At 46.9% G+C, this 27983-nt stretch overlaps 1 protein-coding gene and 1 long non-coding RNA gene across 12 annotated transcripts in view; one reads left to right on the forward strand and one right to left on the reverse strand.

The window, feature by feature from the left end:
- IRAG1 (inositol 1,4,5-triphosphate receptor associated 1) overlaps nucleotides 1-27983 on the forward strand; it is a 122321-nt gene that overhangs the window by 35262 nt on the left and 59076 nt on the right. For 4 of the 11 annotated variants that reach the window (XM_009246622.4, XM_009246623.4, XM_009246626.4 and 1 more), the window contains exons 2-4: nucleotides 5657-5814; nucleotides 23745-23851; nucleotides 25750-25820. In XM_009246622.4, the coding sequence (XP_009244897.3) occupies nucleotides 5657-5814; nucleotides 23745-23851; nucleotides 25750-25820 (336 nt within the window). Of the gene's footprint in view, nucleotides 1-3410; nucleotides 3588-5656; nucleotides 5815-23744; nucleotides 23852-25749; nucleotides 25821-27983 lie in introns of those variants that run through there. The other 7 variants (XM_009246625.4, XM_002822033.6, XM_063728151.1 and 4 more) reach the window with 4 other exon arrangements.
- On the reverse strand, nucleotides 656-27415 carry LOC129048687 (uncharacterized). Its single transcript, XR_008511231.1, has 4 exons — nucleotides 24802-27415; nucleotides 13341-13452; nucleotides 10094-10188; nucleotides 656-1477 (listed from the first exon to the last, which is right to left on the reverse strand). It is a non-coding gene; the product is annotated as an uncharacterized LOC129048687 (long non-coding RNA).

Raw genomic sequence — 27983 nt, forward strand, 5'->3', positions numbered from 1 at the left:
GTAAAAATGGGTGCAGGGGTAAGACTTGTGAGTTCCCAGTGGCTCCTCCATCACCCTCTGGATTTGCAGAAGGGCTAAAAGAGCTCCATGTGCAGTCGCCCCCAACAATTCCCCCCATCAGTTGTTCATCTAGAGATAGACCCGTGGTATTAATAGCAACCTAATCTCTTTCACATTCTTTGTGCTGCTAAAATGAAAGCAAAAATTCAAAGCTGGAAGAACAAAAAAACTCCCTTCTGAGAATACTGAGTCACTCCAGAAAGGTCAGTGGAGGCTAGGTTAACCCATTGTTTCCCGAAAGGGCTTCTTGGCTCTTCCCTCAATGCTCAAAGATTCACAGAGAGAATCTGAGAGCCGCTCAGCTTACAGGCTGTGCTCCTGGGATACTGTGGTTTCAGAGAGGAGTTTGGTCTCTTCTAGGCAGGTCGCAAGGCTCTGGGAGAGGCATCTTTGGCGCCATGATGAGAGGCTGCTGCTGCCTGCCGAGAACAGGCTTGGCCCTGCAAGGAAGGGGAGCATCAGACCCAGATTCGGTGAATTCCCAGCACTGCCATTCGTGAGCGATGACATTGGGCAAGTCTCTGGGCCTCTGTTTCCTCATCTGTAACATGGGTCTAACTTTAATGTTAATAATAATAGTACTTACTCTCCCCATCTCACAGGGTTGCTGAAAGCACTGAAGGAGATAGTCTCTGTAAATTCTGTTCCTGAACCCTGCATCCCGATGATGGCTCTATACTTTCTGGGATACAGTAAGGCCTTTGAAGCCTACAAGGCAGGGCTGTCCTCCGCTTCCCCCACCTGCTGCTACCACCTACCAGAGGACGTGCAGGCTCAACCGTAGGCCACTCTTTAGCCCTCATAAGACCCCTGGCCCGACAACCGAAGTGTAGGTCCTGTTTCCTCCCCTCTGCCTCCCACCATCCTTAGCCTCACTGGGAGTACTCACTCCAGCCCTCCCCTGGGAGGCAGGGCCCCCGTGCTAGGCTTTTCTGCCACACTCAAGCAGAACTCCTGGTGAAGAAGCCACAGTGGAAGAGAGGAAAGATGGTGGGCCTAGGAGTCAGACTAGCCTGGATTATAACCCTTCACCAGCTACTTACTAGCTGTGTGATCTTGAGCAGGTTGCGGAACCTTTCTGAGCCCTAGATCCTTAATATATTAAATGGAAATAATAAAACCTATCTCATAGGAGTTAAAATAGCACTTGAAATACATCTAGCATAGTGTCTGATGCTCAGTAGGCAACTTAGAAGTAGCTGAAGAATGAAAGCGTGAACAAAAGCATATTAGTTTGTTTTCTTTCATGAGCAGGGGCAGATAAAATATTTAAATATGGTTTAGGAACTTCTAGCCTCTTCAGTTGCACAAATTATTGGATAGTTATCCCAGCAGAGTCTCTTGGAAAATTTGCACCAGATACAAGGGTAGCTGAACCAGTCGAGTTGTTTCCGTTTCTGCACCTCAGTTTCCCGACCTGTAAAATGGGCAAGGTTCTAGTTAGGCACTAGCTGGAGGCAGAATGAGTAGAGTCATAAGAGCTGATTAGCTCTTGGCACTGGCTCACCTAACCCTTTCCAAACCAGACTGGAGAAGCAGCAAGAAGGGCCCTGAAAATGGGTTAAAGAAGGAACAGCTTAGAGACCAAACATTACTAAATATTTTTTCCTTTTATGGGCTGGTGCTCTAGATCAGCACTTCCTGGAGATTATATTCTAAACTTTGCTGTGATGGATGTGAGGTCCGTGTGCCCACAAGCTCCAGCAGAACCCAGATGTCACCCTGGGGGAGGGACTCTCCTTTTACCTTGCTATTTTAAGCAGCGAGTTTATAATAATGGATGGGAGAGACAGCAAACAGGGCAGGAGCAGCGTGGGAATGGCCCCGGCAGGCAGGGCTGCTGGGGCTCCCCCGAGGAGCCTGGGGTTCCATCTTGTCAAGAGTGGGGCCTCAGCCAGCATCCACTCTACTTTTATGTTGTGGCAGCTGACATCTGACTTAATTCATTTGTTCTATTTTGCTTTCTGTCACAGGGACTGACTTAAGCTCTTTTTGGAAGAGGCAGGTGGAGGAAAGAAAGTGGAGGGTTAAAAAATGAGGTATTTCTCATGAGACTTCAGACCATAATCCCAGAATCCTGGGATGGAATCGTCAGGTCTTTCAGTTTGTTGTAGCTAAAAAGAGTCCAGGATTTCAGGGACTCCCAGCGTTAGAAAAGGCCCCTGAAGTGGATAGGAATCCTGTGACCCTTGTCCCAGGCTTTACCAGAACCCTCCAAGGAATGGGGAGCTCACTACCTTAAAGAACAGCCTGTTTCATCTTCAGGTGGTTCCAACCAACTAGAAGGTCGTCCCTTGCCTTCATCTGACCTTTCAGTCATTAGTTATGACGTCTATTCTTTGGGAACAGTAGAACCACATGAATGCTTTCCAAACATCTGAGAAGAGATTTTTATTTCTCCCTGCACTTCCTCTTCTCCGGGCTAAAGCTCTCTAGTTCTTTAAACACAAATTCTTGTTCTCCTTGCTTCCTGCTTCCCAGTTTCAAAACATGTCCCAATTTGTCTAAATCCTTCTTAACAGGCAGAGCACAATATACTTTGTGTAGATTAAGACAAAAGAAAAGTGGAATAGTCACCTCCCATGTTTTAGAAACCATACCCCTGTTAAGACAGCCTGGACCTGTACATACATCACACATAATTTTAAAAGGTTTCCTAGGAGATGTAGCCAACTTCGTTTAGTAGAATCAGGGTTTGTGGCTACTCTTTTGCTACCCTCAACCCCTTTTACCAAATACTTTACCCAGCACCACTGATGCCACTGCAGCTGAAATCCAAGTAAAGATAATAGAAATTAATCACAGAGCTTACCTTTGGGTGAACCTGATGCTCAGTTTATTCATACAGTAAGAATTTGGTATGGAAGACACAGACAGCATGCCCTGGCCCTGTAGTTCTCATTCCCAAGAGCCAGGTGAAGTCTGTCCAGTGTGGCTTCTACCCATCCTGTCTTATCTTCCCCACTAGACACCCAGCTAATCTGTTCCAAGAAATTCCACTCAGCATTTGTGTTCATGGCTCAGCTCAAACATTTGTAATGTGAAATATTTGCTAAAATCATGTCCCACCATCCCAATTTCCACAGGTAACCTTTTTCTGGGATCCTGCAACTTCTCACTTTCAAAATATTTACCCCATTATACTGTTCTCCAGCATCTCCTACCACTGGGCTCTATGTTCCTTGAGGGCCAAGATTTTCTTTGTGTCACCAGCCCCTTGCACAGGCCTGGTAGAGTAGGTGTAAAGTTTAGGCAGTGAAAGAATGAATGACTCTATGGATGGTCTACTTGAGATTTCTTGAGGTCGCCAGTAGGGGTCACCCTAACTGTTCCAGAGCTGTGTGAGCTAACGTTCATTGCAGAGAAAGACAGCAGTCAAGATGGTGGTCACCTTGACCAATCCTGGGGCTAAAAGTCCCTAGTTCTTTAAACATAAATCAACAATCATTCTTTGCTGAATCTTTTGGGTACCTAGGATGAATCTGACATCTTGCCTAGCTCAAGGAGCTCAGTCCAGGAGTCTAGAGGTATGTGTGTTGGCTGGGGGGGCGTGAAGGGTCTGTCAGAGCTGGGCTGATGGCAGCTCAGGCCTTTTCTGCAGCACTCTGACTCTAGGGGCTTTCGGAGCCCTTTCTGAAGGACAAGAAGAACACCAAGTATTATGGGAGGTGGCAGGGCTTTCCGGCTCTTCCTCCTACAGCCTCCAGCAGTCAGCAGTACCTTCCAGAGGACCTGGAACACAGTTGGTGCTCAGTAAATGACAGTGTCCTTCATCTCCACCCCCACCCACCATGTCCCATCAGCCAAAGGTCACCTCACTATGTTATCTGCTTGGTGGTCTTAATCTACTGTCCAGTGGAGCAGCTCCTTCAGGGAATCTCTAAAAGTTGCAGAACCAGGCCAATTGTTAGTTCTATAGATTCCTGAAGGTATTGCCCACCCCACTAATAGAAGAAGGAGGGAGTTTAAGGATGGGGAGAGGACAGGCAGAGCCCATGGAGCTTCGGCCAAGCTTCCTGGGCTGCAGACCCCCGTGCAGGTGGTCTCTGAACTGAGTGTGTTTCATCCTTGGAGCATCCTGCTTGGGAGGCATTCTTATCTGTTTTGACAAGAAAACCGGGACTCAGAGATGAAGCCAACTTTCCAAGGCCACATAGCCAGTGACTGGCAAAGTGAGCACTCACACCGAGATATCTGGTTCCAAAGCCTGTGTTCTTTCTACATTGCTATCCTGCCTTTCCCTATGGAAACCTGGCATTGCTAGTCTCCTCTTCTAAGAGGAAGCAGAGGAGCTAGACCCATTGGCTCAGGTCTGTTGGCAGGATCATACTCCTAGGCATCTTGACAAACAAGAAGCATGAAAGAGTAGTGGAGCATGTTTTCAGTTACAAGGAACAAAAACCCAACACAAAGTGATTTCAACACCAAGAGGCTTAATTGTTCATGTAACCGGCTAGTCCAGAAAGTGTTCAGGCTTCAGGCACACTTTAATCAGGGCTTCAGTTCTGTTTCTCTGCAGGTCCCTTAGCTCTGCCCTCCTCTGTGTGTATCAGTTAGATTCTGTCTGGCTTTCCTCATGGAAGCAAAATGGTATCCATAGCACCAGGTCTCATATCTTCACACTCCGCCACTCAGAGCAGGAGAAAGCATCTGGTCCCAGAAAACTACTTTAAGCTCATTGATGTAGGCTGGGTCCATTGTCTATCCCTGAGCCAGTCACTGTGGGAGGTGGATGAGATTACGCTGATTGCAGTCCCAATCAGCACTGGGACCCCAGTGCCCCCAGGCTGTTGCACCATAGGGAAGGGATAGCTTGGCTTCTGGGAGTCAATCTAAAGTTGCCAGGGGTGGACACAGGGCACACAGAATTCACCCTGCCTGAGCCCCCAGGTTTTAGCAGGGCTGGTGTAGTCCCCGTAAGGGCTGAACTCAAATGAGAGAGCCTGTGCTGAGGGTCAGAAGAGCATGAGGGGAGGTGTCAGGGAGGAATTCAGGAAACAGCACCTCTTACTCCCCATCCACATGGCTGAGGAACACTGTGTGGTATAGCAGAAAAAGCCCCAGCCTCAAAATCAGGAAGATCTGGGTTCAAATTATTGGTTCTCTGTATGATTTGGGGCAAGTGACTTTCACTCTCTGGGGCAGTTCTCTCATCTGTAAAATGGGAATATTAATGGCTACATCAGAGGTCATCTTGAGGATTCAATTAGATGATGGTGATGCTCCTAGGACAGGGCCTGGCACCCAGTAGGTGCTCAGTAAGTGGTAAACAACTCCCAATCTGATCTCAATGGAGTATCTTCCATTAGCTACAGCTTTGAGGAGTTTGAAGCACTTTTCTCCCTTCTGGGATAGCTGTGTTTACTGTAAAGACCAAATTAGATGCAAAATCTCTAAGGTCACCTCTGACTTTGTAAACAAAGCCAGAGAGCCGGAGGAAATGAAATTCCAAATGCCCTCGCCTAGCCTGGTTTGACCTCCGGTGTTGATGCAAACTCAAGCCGGCTCTCACTGTGGCTTGTGGCTCCGGGAAATGGAACCCAGCTTGGGACAGGGATGGGAATGGATTTGACTTGTCCTTTTGGCGTCTCCCCAGCCTGTGGAGCCCAGGCCTCTTGGAGCATCTTTGGGGCTGACGCAGCGGAGGTTCCGGGCACACGTGGCCACTCCCAGCAGGAGGCTGCCATGCCCCACATTCCCGAGGACGAGGAGCCCCCCGGAGAGCCACAGGCAGCCCAGAGCCCTGCCGGCCAAGTAAGTGCCCCCTCCCTGCCCTCAGCTAGCCTGGCTGGGGGCCAAGCCAAGCACCTTGGGCTGAGGCCACAGCTTTTAGGCTGGCCAGAGGGTTTGCTGACAGCTCATGTAGATTGCAGTGGGTACCTGGAGAAGGTGTGTGGCTTCCATACGGAGGAATCAATTACTCTGAGTTGGTTTGAATTGACCGAGGCCCCAAATATTCTGGGTATAGAACCAACCATCTAGGCTGTGTCTGACTGAGGCCTCAGAAGTCAAACCACAAACCAGGCAGGCTCCCCCTGAAACCGGAGAAGGACTTAGATGAGAACCATTAGCACTGAGAACCTCTTATGTCAGGTGAGTGGGCACGAGAAAAGGCCACTTAAAGTGAATCCACTTAAAATGGAGATCAAAAATGTACAGTAAATAGCAAAAAAGGTTTTCAGTGAAATTTTATTATAGAAAGGAAATGATGAAAGCAGGTTAATTTAAAGAGACATTGAGATTTTTCTAGTACAAATGAGGTATTCAAAACAAACTATTTTGAGCTAACAGATTACAAAATATAGGTTATGTGCTAATTTTCAGATTGAAGAAAGAATAAAATGTTGATTTTGGTGTGGGTATATTTATTTATTATACCAGCAAAATGATCTGTTCACGTAGTAACTCGCTCTTCACATTTTACTTTACAGCACCTAATTAAGAGTCTCCATCTGTTTAATACTTAAGGGCTTCATCCATTTTCCCAAGGATCTCTTTCAGTCCCTCGATATTAAAATTATTCCCTTTTGAAGAACCGATGTGAGCATCATCCTCGTCGTATTTTCTTCACTTAATTGATAAGCTCTATCTGATCTCCTTGGTCAAAGACCTTGCATGTAAAATTCTCCATCACTGTTTTCTTTGACTTCATGAACTTCACAGTTGATTTGCATTGAAATGGTATTGTTCTGTTATATCGGACAGTCGTCCAAACTGACCTGAGCCAGGTGGGATAGACACTTTTTAAGTGAGGGAAGAATCTATGAGTGGAACATTATTTTTACAAATGGGCAGATTCTTAGTGAATATTTTCATGTTATGATGGCATTTGTTTTCTGACACATTACGACTCTGGGAACTTAGATAGTAAACACTTAGAAAAGAATGGCCCTTTGTATCTCCATATCCCAAGCTCATCGGATTAAGATGTTGCCGAACTTGGCCACCTTAGGGGTGAGGGGGTTGTCCTTCCCTTGAATGTCTAAGTGACAGTGGGCCAACCCCCTAGCCCTTCAGCCTCAGGCAGCCCAGCCCAGGGTTTTATCAAGTCCAGGCCCCCATTCTGGGAAATAGTGGGTCCTGCTGCTGAGGGTGCCAAGTTCCAAAAGCTTGGGGATTAAGGAAAGGAGAGACAAAACACTTACAACTGCATTCAAATGCGACTGCTTCCAGACCCTCAGGCCATGACTTTCTTGGCCTCTGTCTCCTTAGCATCCCTATTTCCGCGCCCTGGACTCCTCTGAAAATGGCCATCCCTGGCTCCTTCTACTTCACTAACAATGGTAGTACCCTTGAATGAGATTCTCAGGCAAAATGTAGATCTTAAATCCTGGGCAGCTCCCCCAAACAGCTGCCCCAAGACTAAAAGCATTCCTAAAATATAAGATAATAAAAATCAGCAAAGATGCACCTCTGCTGTCAGTGAAGACAGGCTTTTATATTGAGTTAAGTTCTTCCTGGTTACAATGCTTTATAATTAAAAGCTCTTTCAAAGTATATCCTCAGGAAACACAAAACAAGACAACATAAACACCTGTCACTTAGACAGTCAAGGGAAGGGCAGCTCCCCACACACAAGACTGCCAAGTTCTACAACATCTTGATCCCATGGGTTTGGGATATGGAGATCCAAAGGGCCATTCTTTTTAAAGTGTTTGTTATTTAAGTTCCCAGAGTTGTAATGTGTAAGAAAACAAATGTAATCATAACATGAGATTCTAAGAATCTACCCATTTGTAAAAATAATGTTCACTCATGTATTCTTCCCTCATGAGTCCTTCTGCTGGGCCCCAATAATGCAGAAGCTATCAGTACCTGCAAACATTCTCTCTATAGTCTTGATTTCCCATGGGCACAGAGAGAATCATGGCACTTGAAGGGCCTTCAGAGACCATCCGTTATTTAATAAGAGTCTGGTTCTGGCTCAGGGTCACGGGGAGACTGAACTTGTGGGAAACTGGAATTTGGAGCTCCCACTAGCCAATCAGGGATCGCTTACTCTCAACTTTGTGGCAGGCAAGCTCATGGAACCCTCCCCCCATTGTGGCAACCTCTAGAAATTCATCATGCCAACCTAATGGCACTGTACCTATATGCATTTTGAAACCGTGATGGTTAGGAAGGCCAGCATGAATTCAGGGGAGCCGGGAGCTGAGAAGCCCAGGTCCTATCAGGGAGGACACATAGCACAGGATTTAAGAATATAAACTGTGCAGTCATACCAAGCTGGGCTTCAATCCCAGCTCCTCTACATTCTGGTCAAGAGACCTTGTCTTGGCCAAGAAACTTTGAGACCAAGTCTGTTAACTTTGCTGTGCTGCTGGTTTCTTATGTGTTACCCAGTACAAGGGTTAGTTGCTGCCTCCTAGACTCTGCCTGTTCAGCCCAACCCTCAAGTGCCTTCTATAGCCTGAGGGACCATGAAGCTGGGGCAGTTTAGACCCCCCCAACCAAAGGCCACATCAAACTCAACTTTCTTTTACCCTCTTCCCTTACTGCCACACTCTGGATATTTCAAAGCTTTTCAGAAGGCAACCAGGCATGGTGAGTAAAGTGCTTCTCCCACTATTGCACCCACCAGACCACCTACATTGGGTTTCTCAGGTAGTCACGGCCTCGGGAGGGTCAGGCCTCGGGAGCTGGCCTGGAGCCTTCAGGGGCCTGGAACCTGAGTCCCTGGGAGCATCTGAGGCCAGGCAGCCAAGGAAGCGGGGTTGGCCAGGATGACTCGGCTGGAAGTCCCAATCCTGCCTGAATTCCCAGTCTGTGAAGCAGGCAAAGAACAGAGCATCCTTCTAAGTTTACAGCTCCCTGGGGTCCAGCCCTAGTTGTGATTCCTCAGGTCCCAGCCCCTATTTCCCATCACTGGCATGAGCACTAGCCGAGGCCTTCTCACACACAAACACAAAATCTGTAGGACTAGATCCTGTTTCTCTTTCTGCACGTACACACACACACACACACACAGACACATGCACAGATACACAAGCATGCACAGACAGATGTACTCTTCAGGTCCTTCATCAGAAGCTGCAATCAAATACCACAAAAAGCCCCCCAACAGTGCACTTTGTAAGGCTATGTCCTGAGTGGGGTTTTCTGCATTGGCCCTTGAACAGGGAGAGACTCAAAGGGAAGAGTCTGTAGCCAACGGGTTCTAGCAGGAATAGAAGCTGTCAGGACACAAGCCTGGGACCTGAGGGGACCACAGAATGACAGACTGCCAGTGCTAGAAGAATCCCAGGTCACATCTAAGCTCCGCCCAGGCAGGCAAAGCTCTCTATAACGTGAGCCCCACTCAGTCACCCTGGGAATTTTTTGAACACCAGATTCCTCAGCCATCCAAGACCTACTGAATTGGAATCTCTTGAGGTAGGTCTTAGGAATCTGTAGGAATATAGCTTTTTATTTTTGAGACGGAGTCTTGCTCTGTCACCCAGGCTGGAGTGCATTGGTGTGATCTTGGCTCACTGCAACCTCCGTCTCCCAGGTTCAAACGATTCTTGTGCCTCAGCCTCCCGGATAGCTGGGACTACAGGCCTGCACCACCATGCCTGGCTAATTTTTGTATTTTTAGCAGAGATGGGGTTTCGCCATGTTGGCCAGGCTGGTCTCGAACTCCTGGCCTCAAGTGATCTGCCCACCTCAGCCTCCCAAAGTGCTGGGATTACAGGCGTGTACCACCAGGCCCGGCACAGGAATCTGTAGGAATATTTCTATAATGAAAAGCTCACCACCTCCCAAGGAAGCCTGTGCACTGGTTGGCCAGCTCTGTCCTGGTCAAGCTGGAATCTGCCTCCCCTAAGACTCTCCCTCGTTTCTGCCCTCCATACAACTTATAGTGGGGTGAAATCCTATAGATGCAGGAAGGCAGTTCTGAGTCTTCTCAGAGTCTCTTTTTCTCTAGTTTCTTCAGTCTTTTCTCCCATGACAGTGTTCAGAGCCTTCCTAACCTCCACTCAGGACACACCAGCCCATCTCCGTCTTACTGTAGGGCCTCAGACCTGGCCCCAGGCTCCAGATGCAATCTTACCTAGGCCTAGATGAGTTCCAGGACTATGACCAGCAGCCACAGTAGGAAGCTGACTCACCCGGACAGTGCAGCATCCTCTGAAGTGCCTTGTAAACCTGAGGGTACAAAGAGGCTCACGTGAGCTGTAAGAGCCCAATTTTCACTGGCTCTAGCTTCCACCTGAACAACTCCCATCCTCCTCCAAAGGGTTTTAGAAGCCCCCAGAGGCAGGTCAGTGTGAACTCATAAACAGACTTCACCTCTTCATATCACCTGTTCCAGCACCCAGCTACCACCTCCCCCTGTTCCCCTACCTCCATTGCACACGAAGCCACTTAATAATAATAGCTAACCCTGTGCCAGATACTCGTCTACTGCATTAACTCATTTAACATATAATTAGCCTTACAGTAGGTATTATCATTCCCATTTCATAACTGAGGAAGCTGAGGCACAGAGAAATTAACTGCCTTCCTCCAAGGTCACACAGCTCATAAGTGGCAGGCCCAGGATCTGGGCCCAGGCAGCCTGACCCCAAAGCCCATACTTAGTCCATACCCTGCACTGAGCACTGTTACTGCCTCTGGGTCCTCGTGAGAGCTCTGGGACCTGGGCCAACAGTACGTTGTCCTGTGTTCCCAAAGCCACTCACCCCAGAAGGGCCAACTTCAGAGCTCGCTGTCAGGCGAATGCCAAAGCACCACCAAACACCTTCTGCCCGCCAGCCCCACGGGAACACAAGCTCATGGGGCCAGCAACCAAAGCTGCATGTCACACGCCTGTCTATGCCCCTTCCTCATTCTCCTTCAGCCAGGTAATCAAACAGCCCAACTTTAACTTGAGTGGGCTGTCTGATTGCTTGGCTGAAGGAGAATGAGGAAGGGACATGGACACATTGAGGAAGGGGAAGGGCACATTGACTCCTAGAAACACAGGCCACCATGCTATTGCCTGGTTTAGGCCACATGCATGAAGCACTCTGGGTCTCCCCGAGCATCCACTTTGTATTTCATTCATTGATGCTCTAGGCAGACATGGATGCTCAGCCCTGTTATGCAGTAGCTCTTGTGACTTAAGGTCACTGCAGCACTCCACTGATGAGTGGCATCCGCGCCCCTCCCCTCCCCTAACTTTTAAGTAACTGAGATGAGGTTAGAGCATGCTCCGGAGGAGCAGTCCTGTTTGTGTGGCCCTTATAGGAAGGGATCTGCTTGTGGAGCACCTAGAACCTCTGGCCATGAAGCTGCTGGCCTTCCTCCTCTTTTGGCTCAGAAATGGGGACTGACGTAAGTGCCACCATAACAAATCTGGGGTTGGGTAGATAATTGGCTGGCTAGATGATTAAATGACTGCACTAAAGGGCAGAAGAAATGGAGGCAGGACTAATGTTAGGAAGGGAGGAAGGAAGGGATAGGAAGGGAGGAAGGAAGGGAGGACAGTAGATATGATGGATGGATGAATGACTAGCTGAGTTACTCTCCTTGGAATAAAGCTAACGCATACTGTGTTTTTTCACACTCCCAAAGTCTGTTGGCATGAGAGTAAAAACAGTGGACAAGGGTTGTAGGAGGCCTACCCTGGCTTACACCCTCAGTCAGTGGGCTGGGCTCAGAGCCAACCTGTCTGTCCTTTTAGAAGAGGAGGATGACCAAGCAGCCAGGGAGTTCCAGAAGGTACAGGAAAGGCTCATAGGAACGTAAGGTATAAGCAGCATGGCAGAGCAGGAAGAACTTGGGCTTCACATCCTTGACTGCTACCTTGGATAAGTGATTCCTCATTATTCCTTGCCCTAGTTTCCTCATCTAGAAACTAAGAGTTATAGGAATAGCCACTAACAACAGCTAACCTTTATGGAGAACTTACTATGTGCCAGGCACCATATTAGGCTTGTTTTATATGTTACATTATCTCATTTAATTCTCACAATACTCTTGGGAAAACTATTAGTATTCCCACTAACAGATAAAGAATTTAAGCACAGAAAAGTAATGTGCAGTGGGTGACATAGCTAAGGAAGTAGTTGAGGCTAAATTCAAACCCAAGCAGCTTGACTTTAATTACCAGAATAATATATATAAAGTGACGAGCAAAGTACTTAGCTCACAATAGGCGCTCAGTCCCTATAGCACAAAATGGTTTGCAAAAAGTTTCCACATGTGTCACTGCAAGTGCAATGACATTGCAAGTGCAAAACCACTGTGAGGTAGACAGAGCAGAGAGAGTCAACCCCATGAAAGTGTGAATTTAGAGCAGTTAAGTATCTTATCCAGATGAAGGGAAAGAAACTAACACACAGGTTCCTAGTGTTTTCTAGCATTTAACCTTCAGAACACAGTCCTACACGGTAGTGATGACTACGCACATTTCACAGATCAGGATACTAAGGCTTGGAAAGCTTAAGCCAGTTGTTGAAAATCACATAATAGGAAAATAGCAAGGCCTGGATTCCACTGTCTCATGGTTGTAAGCTGAGGAAATGGGCTATAATTAATTGTTTTCCTATTTCTATTCCAAAAATACCCCATTTATGCAATAGAGTTTGAGCACAGAGGCAAGGGATGACTATTCACATACACATGGTAGGCACTCAATAAATATGGAATCGAGGAAGTACATTTACTCAGTCAATGTTTATTGAATTTGCTCATTAAATGTTTATTGAGCATTAACTAACTAAGGTCCTGCTCTCAGGAAGCTCACTTCCTGGTAGATTTACTACCAAATGCCAGTTCTGTCGGATCCAATTTGCTCTTGTGTTCTCCCATGGCCTTCTCCCATCAGGACCTGGAGGAGACTTGTTCTGTGCTATCTATGGGAATATCTCGAATTTAGCCATATACTTTACTGCTGAAGGCAGATTGCCAGCTTCTCTATCCATTTGACTCCTTTTGGCTGTTCAAGCCCTGTCCTCACTGGCCAACAGAGAGGTTCTGCCTATACCTCCCTGGAAACTCCTTGGGAACCGTGTGCTCCCCGACTGGAGAAAAGGCGTATGACCCAAAGGATCAATTATCTGTCAGGAATGAGATGAAGAGGAAACAGATAAAGCATGTAAAACACTTAGAACCTGGTAAGGACTGTGTAGAGTAGGGATCCCCCTGCCCCCCAGCTTCCCCAGTGAGAACCCTCATACGGTGCCTCCCATGTGCCAGGCACTGCTCTAGGCACTTTACACATAGCAACCTCACAACAACTCCAAGACACAGGCATGATGATTATCCCACTTTATAGATGAGAAAACTGAGGCAGGTAAGGGCACTGTACTCACCAGAAACCAGGAAGTATTTGGATGCTCCCATCGAGGATTTTGAATTCATCTTCTCTGAGTTCATTTCCACTTAACTCATCACATCCTTTGCAAGAACAGCCTCAATTAAGGCCTTCAATAAAATAATTTAAAATAAATTATCAGTAAAATATTAGTATCTGGTATACAAGATAATGGTAGCAACTACTGGGCACCTGGTATGTGGTCTAATCCCTCCAAGGTAGATATTATTATCTCTATTTTTTAAATGAAGAAATGGAGTCTCTGAGAGTTTATGTAATTGTCAAAGATCACCTAGCTGTGCTGTGGTCAAATGGAGATTCAAACTCAAGTTTCTCACCGATGTCATCCTGCCAGGTTTTCCTTACTTTCCTGGCCCTAGCTAGGACACCAGAGGCCCCATGCATGGGAAGCAGGTGCTTGATGCTCCATCATTATAAAAAAGAGCTCAAGAGGACAGTTCCACCAGGCTGGCCTCTAGTGCTTCTGGTCACAGGGTAAGAGCTGTGAGAATTTAGCTGTGGAAGTGCCTAAAACAAGGCAGAAAGTGTTTTAGAAATGTTGACGGTTACAGACAGTCAGAAATGCATATAAAAATTATTTTCCCTTAGTTCCTATTGTGAGCAATGAAACAGATTGCTGTTCTTTGTTTTTCTGTCTCCCCACATCAGGCTATGTGTGAGCTACTTGGGGGCCACAGACTGTGCCATTCACATGTGTATCTCCAGCCATAAGCATAGGCTCCAGCATGTGGTGGGAGCTTAGGGAGGGAGGGAGGGATGGATGGATGGAAAGGTGGATGGATGCTTGATTGTGTTGTGATAGGTTGGGTAGATAATTGGCTGTCTAGATGATTAAATGACTGCATTAAAAGGCAGAAGAAATGGAGGGTAGAGTAGTGTTAGGAAGGGAGGAAGGAAGGGAGGATAGAAGATATGACGGATGAACGACTAGCTGAGTTACTCTCCTTGGAATAAAGCTAACATATATTGTGTGCTTTTCCACACTCCCAGAGTCTGTTGGCATGAGAGTAAAAACAGTGATGAACAAGGCAGTTGTTCTTTATATCTGACTTCTAGAAATAAATGGACAATAGCAGGACAGAGGATCCACCAGAGGCAGAGCAGGCCCTTGGTGCAAGGGAGGGCCTATAGGGCAGACACCGGGGAGCCTTCGGGGAGCCAGGGAACTGGCCTTCTGTGCTTGGCAGGGAGGACCCCCATGCCCAGCAGAACTCAGCAGAGGCACTTCTGCTCTCTCCTGTGCCCCTAGGACTTGCCACTGGGATAATCATTTTCTTTGAAGTCCTCAGAGAGTCCTTTTTTTTTTTTTGAGACGGAGTCTCACTCGTCGCCCAGGCTGGAGTGCAGTGGCACGATCTCGGCTCACTGTAAGCTCCACCTCCTGGGTTCACGCCATTCTCCCACCTCAGCCTCCCGAGTAGCTGGGACTACAGGCGCCCGCCACCACGCCCGGCTAATTTTGCTTTTGTATTTTTAGTAGAGACGGGGTTTCATTGTGTTAGCCAAGATGGTCTCAATCTCCTGACCTTGTCTCGGCCTCCCAAAGTGCTGGGATTACAGGCGTGAGCCACCGCGCCCAGCCCAGAGAGTCCTTTTATCCTGTTGTAAGAGCACTGGCTGCTTTTGCTGCTGGATCTCCTCTCTACCAAGGCAGTCCCTGTTTGCCCTCCAGGCTATAAGACAGGGATCTGGGGATACAGTCTCACAGCGCCCACCTACCACCACCACTTTCACCGTCATTATTATTGCTTTCTCTCATTTAATACTTAAAACAAGCCTAGAGAATAGTGATTATTAGCTCTATATAATGTTTTAGACCATGAAAGAGAAGTTTAGTAACTAGTAACTTGCCCAAGGTCACCCAGGTGGGATTCTGGTCTAGGCCTACCCAACTTCTTCACTAGCCCACGTTGCCTTCCAGCAGGGTCCTCCTCTCCTGGGCTGTCTGCCAGTGCCCATCTACAGGATCTAAACCCCCCATGCCTGCCTGAGCTGGAGTGGGCTGGAGCTGGGGCTGGGGCTGTTCCTTACAGTTTCCTAGCCTGGGCCTAGCCATGTGACTCTGGGGAAAGGAAGCTATTATTCCCATCTATGACACTGGCCTATATTTATCCCTGTGCCCAGGCGGTTAGGAAAACTATTGTGCATTCCTGAGAATTTATGAGTGAAATAAACATTTAGATGTTTCTATAAGATTTATTTAAGGAGAACAAAATGTGGCCTGCTGGCTTATTAGAGGGTGAGCTTGCTGGGAGATGGCCCAGCCCTCAGTGCTTGGCTGATTCCAGAAAAGGGAAATGGACCCCCAGGGAGGCTGGGCCCATGGATGAGTGAGAAAGACAGTGAGCCAAGGGCATCCTCTGCCTCTGCTGTCCTTTTCTCCAGCCGTGTGTTCAGCCTCGTGCTGGTTTGAGGGCTTCCTGGAGGAAGAGGTACCTTCTGTGAAGAAGAGCGCAGCTTGGAAGAATAAGAGTGTCAGGGGCCAGCAGGGCACGAGGAACCAGGGGAGGTGAGACCAAAAACTGGGGATGCAGCTGTAAGAGCAGCGTGATGTTGTGGGAAGGACACAGCCTGTGTTCAGTCACTTCCCCTGTTTACAAGTGGCACAGCCCTGGACAAGTCAGTTTTTGCATTGATAAAGTGGATATCAAAATAGAAAAGCAGAAGAGAAAAAAGAAAGATATCAATCTTCTACCCCATGCTCATGGCCTTCACTTTCATCTTCTCATTTCCTCTTCACTATTCGATGAGTTTGGGAGGTATTATCACCCCCAATTTGTAGATGGTGTCCTCAGGTTTACTCACTGAGTTTCTGGGAGGATTTGGTGAGAAAACACGAGAAGGGTCTGGGACAGGGCCCACCACACAGTGGGCCTGAGTAACTGCCAGTTCCCTCTAGCCAAATTTGTTTCTGTGCTTCCATGTCTGTAACCCACAAAGAGCATTGATTGGTTTGAGAAGCAGAGGGTGAGAGAGGGAGAGGAGCCGGGTGAAGGTGGCCTTGATGGTGGGTCCTTGATCACTTGGGCTTATGTGGTCGGAGGCCCCAGGAGAGGTGCTCCATTGCACCGTGACCACAGGGGCTGGGCCCTTCCAATTTAACTCCAAATGGTTGAGGAGACCCAGAACTAAGAGCAACAGTCTTTTCAAAACCAAATGCCAAAGTCATTAATTCAATCCCAAAGGGAATAATAAGGGAACATAACATCTAATGCTTAGTGAGCACTTGCTCAGTGCTAGGTGCCCTTCCACAGGCTTGCCATCTAGGGCTGCCAGATTTGGAAAATGAAAAGATGATTATATGCTGTATATGGTGGCTCACACCTGTGCCCAGCTACTCGGGTGAGAGGATCACCTGAGCCCAGAAATTTGAGACCAGCCTGGGCACATAGCAAGATTCCGTCGAGAGAGAGAGAGAATACAGTTATGTCCATGGAATATTTGAGACACACTTACACTAAAAATTATTTGTTGTACATTTGAAATTCAAATATAACTGGGGCATCCTGTGCTTTATCCAGAAATCCTATTTCTATATCAAACTGTTTAATTCTTATAACTACCCTGTGAGATAGTTCCATTATAGATTAGGTAACTGAGGCACAGAGAGGCAAGGTAACTTGCCCAAGGTTATACAGCTAAAAAGTATACCATAAGGTAGCGTGACTTCTGAGCCTGAGGCCCTGAAGCCCCTAAGCCAGCAAGTTGCCTGGCCAACGATATTTGGTCTTACTGCTCTCCCAAGCTTTCTTGAAGGCCTGCCTTGTGTTTGGCAGCTCGGAATGGGAGCAGGGACGCGTGTGTGCACTGCATTAAAATCTGGCAGAATTCACCCCAGAGGGCCCCTGGAATCTTCCCACGCACTCTCTTCTGGATTACTGTCTCCCCAGTCCCTGATAGAGTGAAAAACAGCCCCCACAAGACCTGAATGTTCCCACAAAAACAGTTTTGCAGAAAAGGAGAAGTTGCCCAGAGCTTGCTCAACGATTCTGTGAGCTGATGAGGGAAAGAACACTATGATTTTATGAGTTGTGTATTTTGCACACATTAGAAGGCAAGTGTGAAGAGCTTCCAGGATGTTCCATCAAGGGATTAGAGGATTTCCTCCTGATCGCTTTATGCTTCCTGCTTTGTAAGCCACTTGGAATTGTGATTGTCTGCGGTTACCTGCTTGGCACTTGCCACCCATGGCTTGTTCTGCCTTTTTGTATGGGCACCTCTGCCCTGGTCCTCCTCCCCAGTGAGATGCCTACAGTCAGGAGAGCTTTGCTTCAAGTAGCCATTAGCCAGCAAGCAGAGAAAGCTCCTCTCAGAAGGCAGCTCACTCCAGTGCCTTGTACCCATTTACCTGGCAGGTATCAACACAGAGGACACTATTAGTAACAGCAGTGGAGGTTACTTCCCCTTCTCTCCCAATTCCGTCATGCTAATGAATGGGAAGCATTGCAGAGGCCTGCCCAGTTCACCTTTGTCTTCCCAGACCTTAGCATAGACCCTGGCCACAATAGGCATTCAATAAATGTTTGCTGGATGACTGGACAGAATAAGGTCCAATAATGTGGGAGTGTTCACAGACCACATCCCTTTCTTGGACACTAAACAGAATCTGATCATTGCCAGCCCAGTGCCCCTCTCTTCTCCAAGAAGGTCTTTGCTCTGCAAGAGTCTTCAGTAAATGTTTTTGAGTCAATCATACAAACAAATGAAGACAATCTGCACAAAAAATAACTGGATGGAGCTGGGGGAGTAAAGGTTGGAGCGGGAGAGAGAGAGAGAAGGTAGACAGAGGATCTGGGCAGGGAGGCAAGCAGGGGAAGAGTCATCAGAGAGGGGCATGAGAAACGTGAAGGAAAGAGAAAAGGGGAGAGGAGAGGACAGTATGGGAGTGAAGATTTGTTCCTCTTTCATGTTCTTTGAGAGGTGAGAGTAAAAAATGAAGTTCCTTCTACATTGGTTTTCTTTCTGTTGAACAGTTCTGTAAGGCGAGCCTTCTCAGAGTCTGCACCACGTGGATCACGGCTTCACTAGGTTTCAGGGCAAATAGTTTAACCACAACTCCCAACCATAGACGGTTAGGAGCATGAGCTTCTCTTTGTCTGCTAGGGATATTTATGCTTGTCAAATCATCCATCATTCCCCCATTTATATAGTCTCATATTTTTATACTTATATTTTATTGTTGGTTACTTTAAATTGCTTTGAGAAGTAGATAGTGTCAATAAGATTAAAAATAAACAAAGGCCAGGCGTGGTGGCTCACACCTATAATCCCAGCACTTTGGGAGGCCAAGGCGGGCAGATTACTTTAGGCCAGGAGTTGGAGACCAGCTTGACCAACGTGGTGAAACCCCATCTCTGCTTCAAATACAAAAATTAGCTGGGCATGGTGGTGCACGCCTGTAGTCCCAGCTACTTGTGAGGCTGAGGCATGAGAATTGCTTGACCGGGAGGCGGAGGTTGCAGTGAGCCGAGATCATGCCACTGCACTCCAGCCTGGGAGACAGAGTGAGACTCCATCTCAAAAAAATACATAAAAATAAAATAAAATATGTATTTTACTTATTTAGCAGCCTGAATATATGAAACTGTTGGATGGATACATGCTATAACTCTCCTAATACCACCACAATTATTTTTTCAGAATACAACATGGAGTTAGCTCATGTTTGGCCCATCCTGCCCCTTTAAATAGACACAGCTTATCCTCATCAATGCATGCCAGGAATTTATAAAGCCCCACCACAAGGGGTGGCAGAAACCATATGATAGAATGCATGTAAAAATGAAATTTTAGCCAAAATGCATTTCTTCTTGTTCATCAGAGGACTCATACAGGAAAGAAATTCTCTAAATATGACAGACATGAAAAAGGCAACTTTCAGAGCTCAAATTTTCACGGTCAGAATAAAATTCAGAGAAAGAAGCCCGCGCATGCTATAAGCACAGTCAGAGTTTCCATTGGCGTTCCCATGGTGATAGGCATGAGGCTGCCCAGATGATGTGGGCGGGAGAGATTTTAAGCACAAACCTCCTGTGCTCTGGAAAACCAGGCCAGGATGAAAACTACATGACACAGGGCAGTAACTCAGATGCATTTGGGGCCAGGGAGCACAAATCACTGAAGAAAGCCAATTTAGGATAGTTCAAACCGGGTTACTCTGCAGAAATGTGAGCCTAAGATTGTTTGATCTTTCAGTTTAAGGAAAAGCAGGCTATCCAGACCTGTATGTGAATTCTTACAATTATGGAACGTTGGTAACTAATTAAAAAACTTGTAAACACTACTAGCAAACAGGCACACGGGTCTCTAATTTGCACCTCTGAGCTCAGAATATGCATCAGAGGATGCTGATTGCTTAATTGACATCCAAGAGATCACACCTGCCAGAAACACTGACAAATCCCTGATTCCCAGGAATGAGTTTTGCTAATGCTACTCCCTTTTAATAATGTGAAGAGATTCCTCTGGAAAGACTTCAGCTCTTCCTACTCACCAGAAAACCCGCACAGTAGAAAACTCCCTATTCCTTCTTCTTCCCTTGCTCTCCCATTTAGCTTGGCACCTGCCCCTGGCCCTGCCTGCTGCCCCCTCTCTCTGGCTACCTGCCATTTGACACACTGCTTCCCCTTCTTAATCTCCCCAGCCCTTGTGAATACTGTTCCACTGCATGTCCTCGGGGCCCCAGATCATCATTCCACTTCCCTTCTGGTCCCCTGGAAACCCCCAGCCTCTGCTGCTTGCTGGCCTCCCACCAGGGGAGCCCACTGGACAAAAGATGGGAAAAACTGGCTCACCTTGAATAGAGCCATCATTCATTTTAATAATAATCATGACTCAAGGGTACTTGTAGACCATATGACACTTATCAAAGTGTATACACATTTGTCATTTCTTTTTACTTGCATAATCTTCCTGTGAGACAGAGCAGGCCTTCGGCCATTGTGCCATTATAGGAACAGAGGGATAAAGCCACAGGAGGACAAGCTTATCACCAGCCCATCAAGGCATACTATCCAGAGAATGAGTTGTTGCTTTTCAGAAAACTCCCTGGGTGTGTCTTCTAGGGAGAGTCCTTGACAGAAGGATGGGTATCTGTGTCCTCAGAGGGACTGGAGCTCTGAGATCATGAGGACAGGTCAGCCAGTCTTGGTTTCAGCCACAAGCACCATGCCGACTTCTTGTCACTCCGTCTTGGCCAACTCTAGATTTCCAAATGGAGAGCATTTGGAAACACACCTCCAATTTACCAGGGAGCTCCTCAGAATTCCTATAGGGGATGATGGATGTTCTAATAACTGGGCCTCTCCTGTCATCTCAACCAGTGTGAATAGAGGGATGCATGGATGATCTGCTGTCAACATTTCTGTATTTCCCTTTGGGTAGTTAAGTTATTCTCAAGCCTAACCTTCAGGGCTTCCCATCTCCAAAACCATAAAGACCAAACTCATTAGAGTAGCTTCAAGGTCCTTCAGAAGCTGGCTCAATCTCTTATTGTAGTTTCACAATTCCCCCAGCCCTGACCTCTCCTATCTCACATGTCATAGTCCATGCACCTGCACCAGCTACACTGACAAATCCCTGATTCCCAGTAATGCCTTTTGCTAATGCGATTCCCTTTGGCTGAATCCTGTCCTCTAACATCTTTGTCGTGCAAGCTCCTATTCATCCTTCAAGACCTAGCTCAAATGTCCACTCCTCTATAGAGTCTTCTTTAACTCCCCTCACTAAAGAGTTTTCTTTTCCTTCCTCTGAGCTTTCACAGAATGTGGTCCATCCCTTGTTACCTTATATTTATTATGAGTTACTTCCCTGTATCCCTTGCTTGACTACAAGCCCTTTAGGGTCTTCTCTTCATATCTCAAGTTGCTTTTGGCACATGGTGGATAATCATAAAGTGTTTGTTGAACGAGAAAGAAATCTGAAGTAATATAAACACTTATTTAAAATATTAATCATATGCTAGATGCTTAGCACATTAAGAATATCAATCATGGCCTGGCATCGTGGCTCACACCTTTAATCCCAGCACCTTCAGAGGCAGACGTGGGAAGATCGCTTGATTCTGGAAGTTCAAGACCAGCCTGGCCAACATAGTAAGACCCTGTCTCTACAAAAAAAAATTTTTAAGTCAGCCAGGCATGGTGGTGCACACCTGTAGTCCCAACTACTCAGGAGGCTGAACCAGGACGATCACTTGAGCCCAGGAGGCAGAGGCTACAATGAGCTATGATTGTGCCACTGCACTGAAGAAACTAAATAAATTAAATAAATAAAAATATCAGTCATGCAGTAGGTACCTTATCAATGTTATTTTTAATCTTCACACTAACCTTGTAAGTTAGACTTTATAATCATGGATCATAGAGAGGTTAAATAACTTGTCCACGACACATAGCTAGTAGTTGAAATTTGAGCCCAGGTTTGTCTGACTCTTCCAATAGGCGATGCTGCTTCCTACTGCTTCTACACAGCCCACGTCCCTGCCCAAGCTTCCCTTCCATGTCCCGGGAGATTCTGAGTGTCTCCTCTTCCTTCAGCCACTGTAGCTCTCTGCACTGAAGAGCTCCCGGATTAGAACACAGAACCCCATGAACATCTCAAGGATCTGGCTCTGGGTTTCCACATAAAAGCATCATTTCCACAAGAGAAGCAGCATGGTGCTCCCCAGGCTGGACTCTCACCCAGAGACTTCTCCAGCTCATGTGGCCTTATGCTTGGGGCCAAAGAAGGGAAGAGATGAAAATGAAAATGGGAAAAGCTGGGTTCACTAAAAATTGTGGGACTTAAGAAGTCCAGATAGCACTGTATGAGACCCATTTCACAACAAGGCATAATGTCAAAAGGAGAGCAGGCCTACTCCCGACCTTGCAGGGAACCAACACCTGCGCACTCAGGGCTCAAGAACACAGCCTGGCTCTGCCAGAGGCTCCAGCCCATCGGCAGCTCCCACTGCCAGTGGGGCTAGTGGAGGTGAAAACATTTCATGTGCAGGGGCTCTAGAAGGATTTGGCCCACCAGGGAAAGTGGCAATAGGGACAGTGTGCACCCACTGCTTTGAAGCTGCGGGAGGCAGCACCAATAGTGGAGGTGGCAGCGACATGCTCTGGGACGCTAGGAGGTAGGCCTTTGGCAAAGGCAGTCAGATGCTCACAGAGGGAGCAGTGGCAGCACACGCCAGTTAAAGGGGTGGGATGGAGGAGAAGGAAAATGACAGGCACCCTCTTAAGTTGATGGAGGGACCTAAGAGAAAACCCCAGGAGAGTCTTCTAACAAATTACGATTACTGAAATGTCAAAGTTACCCAAAGGTAGGACTGTCATGGAACATCAGGGGTGTGTGGGTGCCACTACCTTTTCTCCAGGCCATCATTCTTCCCCAGCCAGGCTGGCCTCAATCTGAGGACTCTGTACCATTCTTTTCCTGCATTGCTAGTGAGAACTAACTAGGGATAGCTTGTAGTGTCCCTAATCTTAGTGCATGAATAGTGGACCGTGTTAAGCTCAGGTGAGGGCCTGCTGGGGAATAAAGGAGAAACTGCCTTTTCTGTTTTCTGAGTAATCCAAATAACCTATATGTGTGCACTATTCACAATAGACAAGATATGGAAACAATCTAAATGTCTGTCAATGGATGAATTAAAAAATGTGAAAAATATATACACAATAAAATATTGTATCTGTATACACACACATACACACACACACAAGAATATTATTCATCCTTAAAAAAAGAAGGAAATCCCACCTTTTGCAACAATGTGGGTGAACCTGCAGGACATTACACCAAGTGAAATAAGCCAGGGACAGAAAGACAATACTGCGTGATCTCACTTATATGTAGAATCTTAAAAGGTCAAACTTGCAGAAACAGAGAGTAGAATGGTGGTTGCCAGTGACTGGGGGTGGGAGAAATGGGGAGATATTGGTCAAAGGATTCAACTTAATATTTTGGTTATGAGGTGAATATGTTCTGGGGATCTAATGTACAGCATGGTGACTATAGTTAATAATGTATTGTATACTTGGAATTTGCTAAGTATTGTCCACCATACAAAAAGTAACTATGTGAGTGGGATATATTAGTTAGCCTGACTGTGGTAATCATTTCACATCAAAACATCACACTGTATGCCTTGAATATGTCACATTGTATCAAAACATTGTATCAAGGTAATGAAAACATCACATCGTATGCCTTGAATATATACAATTTTTATTTGTCAACTATACCTCAGTAAAGCTGGGGGAATAAAGAGTAAACTGCATTTGTCCCCTTATCAAGATGGCTCTGAGCATCATGATGTGAGAATAAATGCTCCGGCTCCTGTCCCTAGAAGCTCCCACCAGCCCAAACCTAACTCTGTGTTTTTGTTCTAAACCAGCAGGGTCCTCCTACCGCAGGAGTATCTTGCAGTCCACCTCCCACGATTGTCCTGACTGGGGATGCCACTTCACCAGAAGGAGAAACCGACAAAAACCTGGCCAACAGGTACAGGCGCCTGATCCTTGCATTGTGACAAACAATATTTCCTAGAACATGAGGATCAGACAGCTATATTTTTAAATAAATCTTTTCTTTTTTCTTGTATCATTTTATTGACTAAACTAAAATCAAGCAGTTTTTCAAAATACAAGAGAGAAATTGGAATTTTTCCATTATCTTCCTCCTAAAATGATTTTTCCTCTCCTAGATGTGGCCCTTTTGGCTCTGCAATGGCTCCAGCCCATTCGCAGCCCCCTCCCCCAGCAGAGCTAGTGGAGGTTAAAACATTTAATGCCCAGGGGCCCCAGAAGGACTTGGCACCCCATGGAAAGGGCTAGCCTTTAAGAAAAGCATAAATCACCGCAGGGGAGTTTCCCATAATAACTGCCCAGCTATTTGCAGCCAAACATGAAAGGTGCAGGTGTTTGAATGTAGAATCCTGCCCCTGGCCAAAGCGTGTGGAATATGATCTCTTGGCAGGGACATGGGCTCACAGGTACAGGAATGTCTCCGACTTGGTTTCACAGAGCACTAGCCCACGAACTGGGCTTGCTGAAATGAGACTAATTTTCAAAAAGTTAAAAAGATAATTCTCGGCCAGGCGCAGTGGCTCATGCCTGTAATCCTAGCACTTTGGGAGGCCGAGGCGGGTGAATCATGAGGTCAGGAGATCGAGACCATCCTGGCTAACACAGTGAAACCACGTCTCTACTACAAATACAGAAAAATTAGCCAGGCGTGGTGGTGGGCGCCTGTAGTCCCAGCTACTCAGGAGGCCGAGGCAGGAGAATGGCGTGAACCGGGGAGGCGGAACTTGCAGTGAGCCGAGATCGCGCCACTGCACTCCAGCCTGGGCGACAGTGCGAGACTCCGTCTCAAAAAAAAGAAAAGGAAAAGAAAAGGAAAAAGATAATTCTCATATAAATATACTGAGCATATGTCAAAGATTTACTTACCTCATTAATACGAGAAGCATCTGGATAACAAAGCCGGTTCAAAGGAGGATACAAGCAATGGATATACATATATCATCAGTGGGGAGGAAAGTGCTGGAATAAAACTGCTAAGTTAGATATAAAATAGGTGAATGTTCTACAGGGCAATGAAACCATATTTTTGTCTTTTTTCCCAAACAGAAATCATCTGCGTCTTTGTCAGACAACAATGATTTACATTTTATGAGGCTTCTACAAGTTAGATGTTAGCTCAGAGTCTAGGACCTAATGAGTAGGAAATAGTAAGTCAAAGTCACATCCTCTTAGGGCAGTGGTTGGAAAACTTTAGCACGCGTCAGAATCACCTGGAGAGCTGTAAAATCACAGCTGGCTGGGCCCACCTCCAGAATTTGTGATCTGAGTTGGGGCCTGAGAATTTGCATTTCTAAGACGTTCCCAAGTTGAGAGTCAGAGAAACCCTCGAGAAGCTTGTAAGATGATGTTCTAGGATGACTTTGAAAGAATATACAGGCATCTGGCTAGGCACAGTGGCTCATACCTGTAATCCCAGCACTTTGGGAGGCCGAGGCGGGCAGATCACCTGAGGTCAGGAGTTCGAGACCAGCCTGGCTGACATAGTGAAACCCCATCTCCACTAAAAATACAAAAATTAGCTGGGTGTGGTGGCACATGCCTGTAGTCTCAGATACTCGGGAGGCTGAGGCAGGAGAATAGCTTGAACCTGGGAGGCAGAGGCTGCAATGAGCTGAGATCGTGCCACTGCACTCCAGCCTGGGCGACAGAGTAAAACTGAGTCAAAAAAAAAAAAAAAAAAAAAGAAAGAAAGAAGGAAAGAAGGAAAGAAAGAAAAAGAAAGAAAGAAAGAAAGAAACAATATACAGGCATCTTTTCACCTATTTTCAAGTTGTAGATCGATTTTCTGAACAAGATGACTGTTCTGTCTTTCAGAGTTCACAGTCCCCACAAGAGGCTTTCTCACCGACACTTGAAGGTGTCCACTGCCTCCCTGACATCTGTGGGTAAGGACCAGGGCAATCTAAGGCATGTTTGAGTAGAAAGACTGAGGTCTGGCAGCGTGGCTGGGCTTGACTCCTTACTCTCTCCTGCTCTTCAAGGCGTTCCCTCCTGATAAGCCCAACAGGACAGGGTAGATCAGCCCCTCTGTGTCTGGGTCTAGGAGAAGCATATTTAATTCAGTTTTCATTGCTCAAAAGACAAGACCAGGGCATGAAGAGGAAGATGCAGAAGTCAAAGAAAGAAAGAACAGCTGAGTGAAGCTCATTTCTGGGGTTTAGGGGGCAGAGTCCTCCAGCCTCTGCTAGAGAGGCCCACATCCAGGTTGGAATGGGTGCCTGAGTGTAAAAGGCCGGCTGCCCTGGTCATCTGCTCATCCCCAGATGGTGGCTTATGATCTGCCCTGGGCTGTTGGAACATAGATCTCATATAGAGTTGGTCCCTGCCTTCATGCTGCTCATAGACTATGAAGAGACTGAGAAATGAACAGATAATTGGGACACTGTATGATAAGGGGCTGCACAGAAGAGCTAGGCCAGCCAAGGCAAGAAGGGGACCGAGTCTCTCTGAGGAGAGGAAGTTTTAGGAAGGTATTCCAGAGGAGGTGGCATTTGAGTTGTGCCTTAGAGATCTGGACAGATAAGCGAGGGAGGAAAGGCATTCCAGGGGGAATAGGAAACACACTGAAAGAGCAGGAACCTCCATGGAGCATGTTGCTGGCAACTGAAACTCTGCCATGTGTACCAATTGGGACTTTTTCAAATGACAGAAACCCAACTCAAACTACCTCACACCAAAAAAAAATTTACAAAAGCCAGGGCTTGTGATTTCAGGTAGTGCTGGATCCAGGTGCTTGAAGTGGGTTATTAGCAATTGTCCCATTCCATCTCTTGAACCTTTTTTCTTGTGTGTTAGCTTTCTTCTTGGCAGACTCTTCAACACATGGTAGCCAATAGCTACCAGCAACTCCAAGCTTACGCCCCATCAGTGAAGAGTTCCTCTTCCCCATATACTCCACACCAGGATTGCCTCTCAATGGCTTCACATGGCCATCCCTGAGCCAATCCCTGTGGCCAAGGGGATTCGGTTCATTGATTGGCCAAGACTGGTCCACGTTCCCACTCTTGGCACAGGGGAGGGGGGTTAGCTAATGAGGAATCAGAGAGGTTTTTACCAAGTGAAAACCAAGGATCTGCTGCCCAAAGAAGAATGGAACCCAATGGAGGCGAAATGGGAGCTGTTCACTCCAGACAGAGCTGAAGTGGAGGGACTTGGGAGGAGTATGTGGGGCCAGCAAGATTGGCTGAGCCCAGTTTAGGGTTTGGATACCACACTGAGGAGCATGAGAAATCCCCATGAGATGAGGTGGAGAATGGCATGGCCAGATGTGGCTCTGATAGCCACTCTGATAGGCAGTGGGGGATGGGACGGAGGGGCTCACCTGAGGGCAGGGACCTCTTAGGTGGAAGACATAATTGTCCAGGAAAGAGCTAACAAGCACAAACGAGGCTGAGGCAGGAGAATCACTTGAACCCGGGAGGCAGAGGTTGCAGTGAGCCGAGATTGTGACACTGCACTCCAGCCTGGGCCACAGAGTGAGACTCTGTCTCAAAAAAAAAAAAAAAAGAGCTAATGAGCAAGAATGGAGATGAGGAACAGGCTCCAGAGATGTTTATAGGTAAATGCAGGGAGGACTTGATCAACTGATTGGATGTTGGGGGAGGGAGGAAGAGGGAGAAGTGGGGAGTGACTCCCGTGATCCTGAGCAGCCAGGTGAGAGGTGGTGCCATTCACCCACCTCATCCAGAGGGGCAGTTTTGGAGAAAAATGGCGTGAACAATGTGAGTGGAGGGAAGGTGGCCATGGGGTTGTGGCCGTGGCCAATGATCTTTGGTCTCCTTCTTTTATTCACAAACCTTAAGCGCATTAGCTTGTGAAAGAAACAGGCCAGAAGCAAGAATGCACTGGGGGCGCAGACAGCGCTGGAGGTAGGGCTCTTGGGTGGCCTTCCCTTCCTGACAGAGTTTAGGAAAATTCTGGGAACCTGAGATGGCTCCAGGACCATTTGTGACGGAGGACCATAGGCCATAAGCCAGAGGGGCCAGGCCTGCAGAGGAAGCCACTGTCTGTCCCCATGCAACCCTCTTGATGGCAGTGGGCTGAGGTTT

The sequence above is a fragment of the Pongo abelii genome, chromosome 9 (genome assembly GCF_028885655.2).
Source record: "Pongo abelii isolate AG06213 chromosome 9, NHGRI_mPonAbe1-v2.0_pri, whole genome shotgun sequence".
Taxonomy (NCBI): Eukaryota; Metazoa; Chordata; class Mammalia; order Primates; family Hominidae; genus Pongo; species Pongo abelii.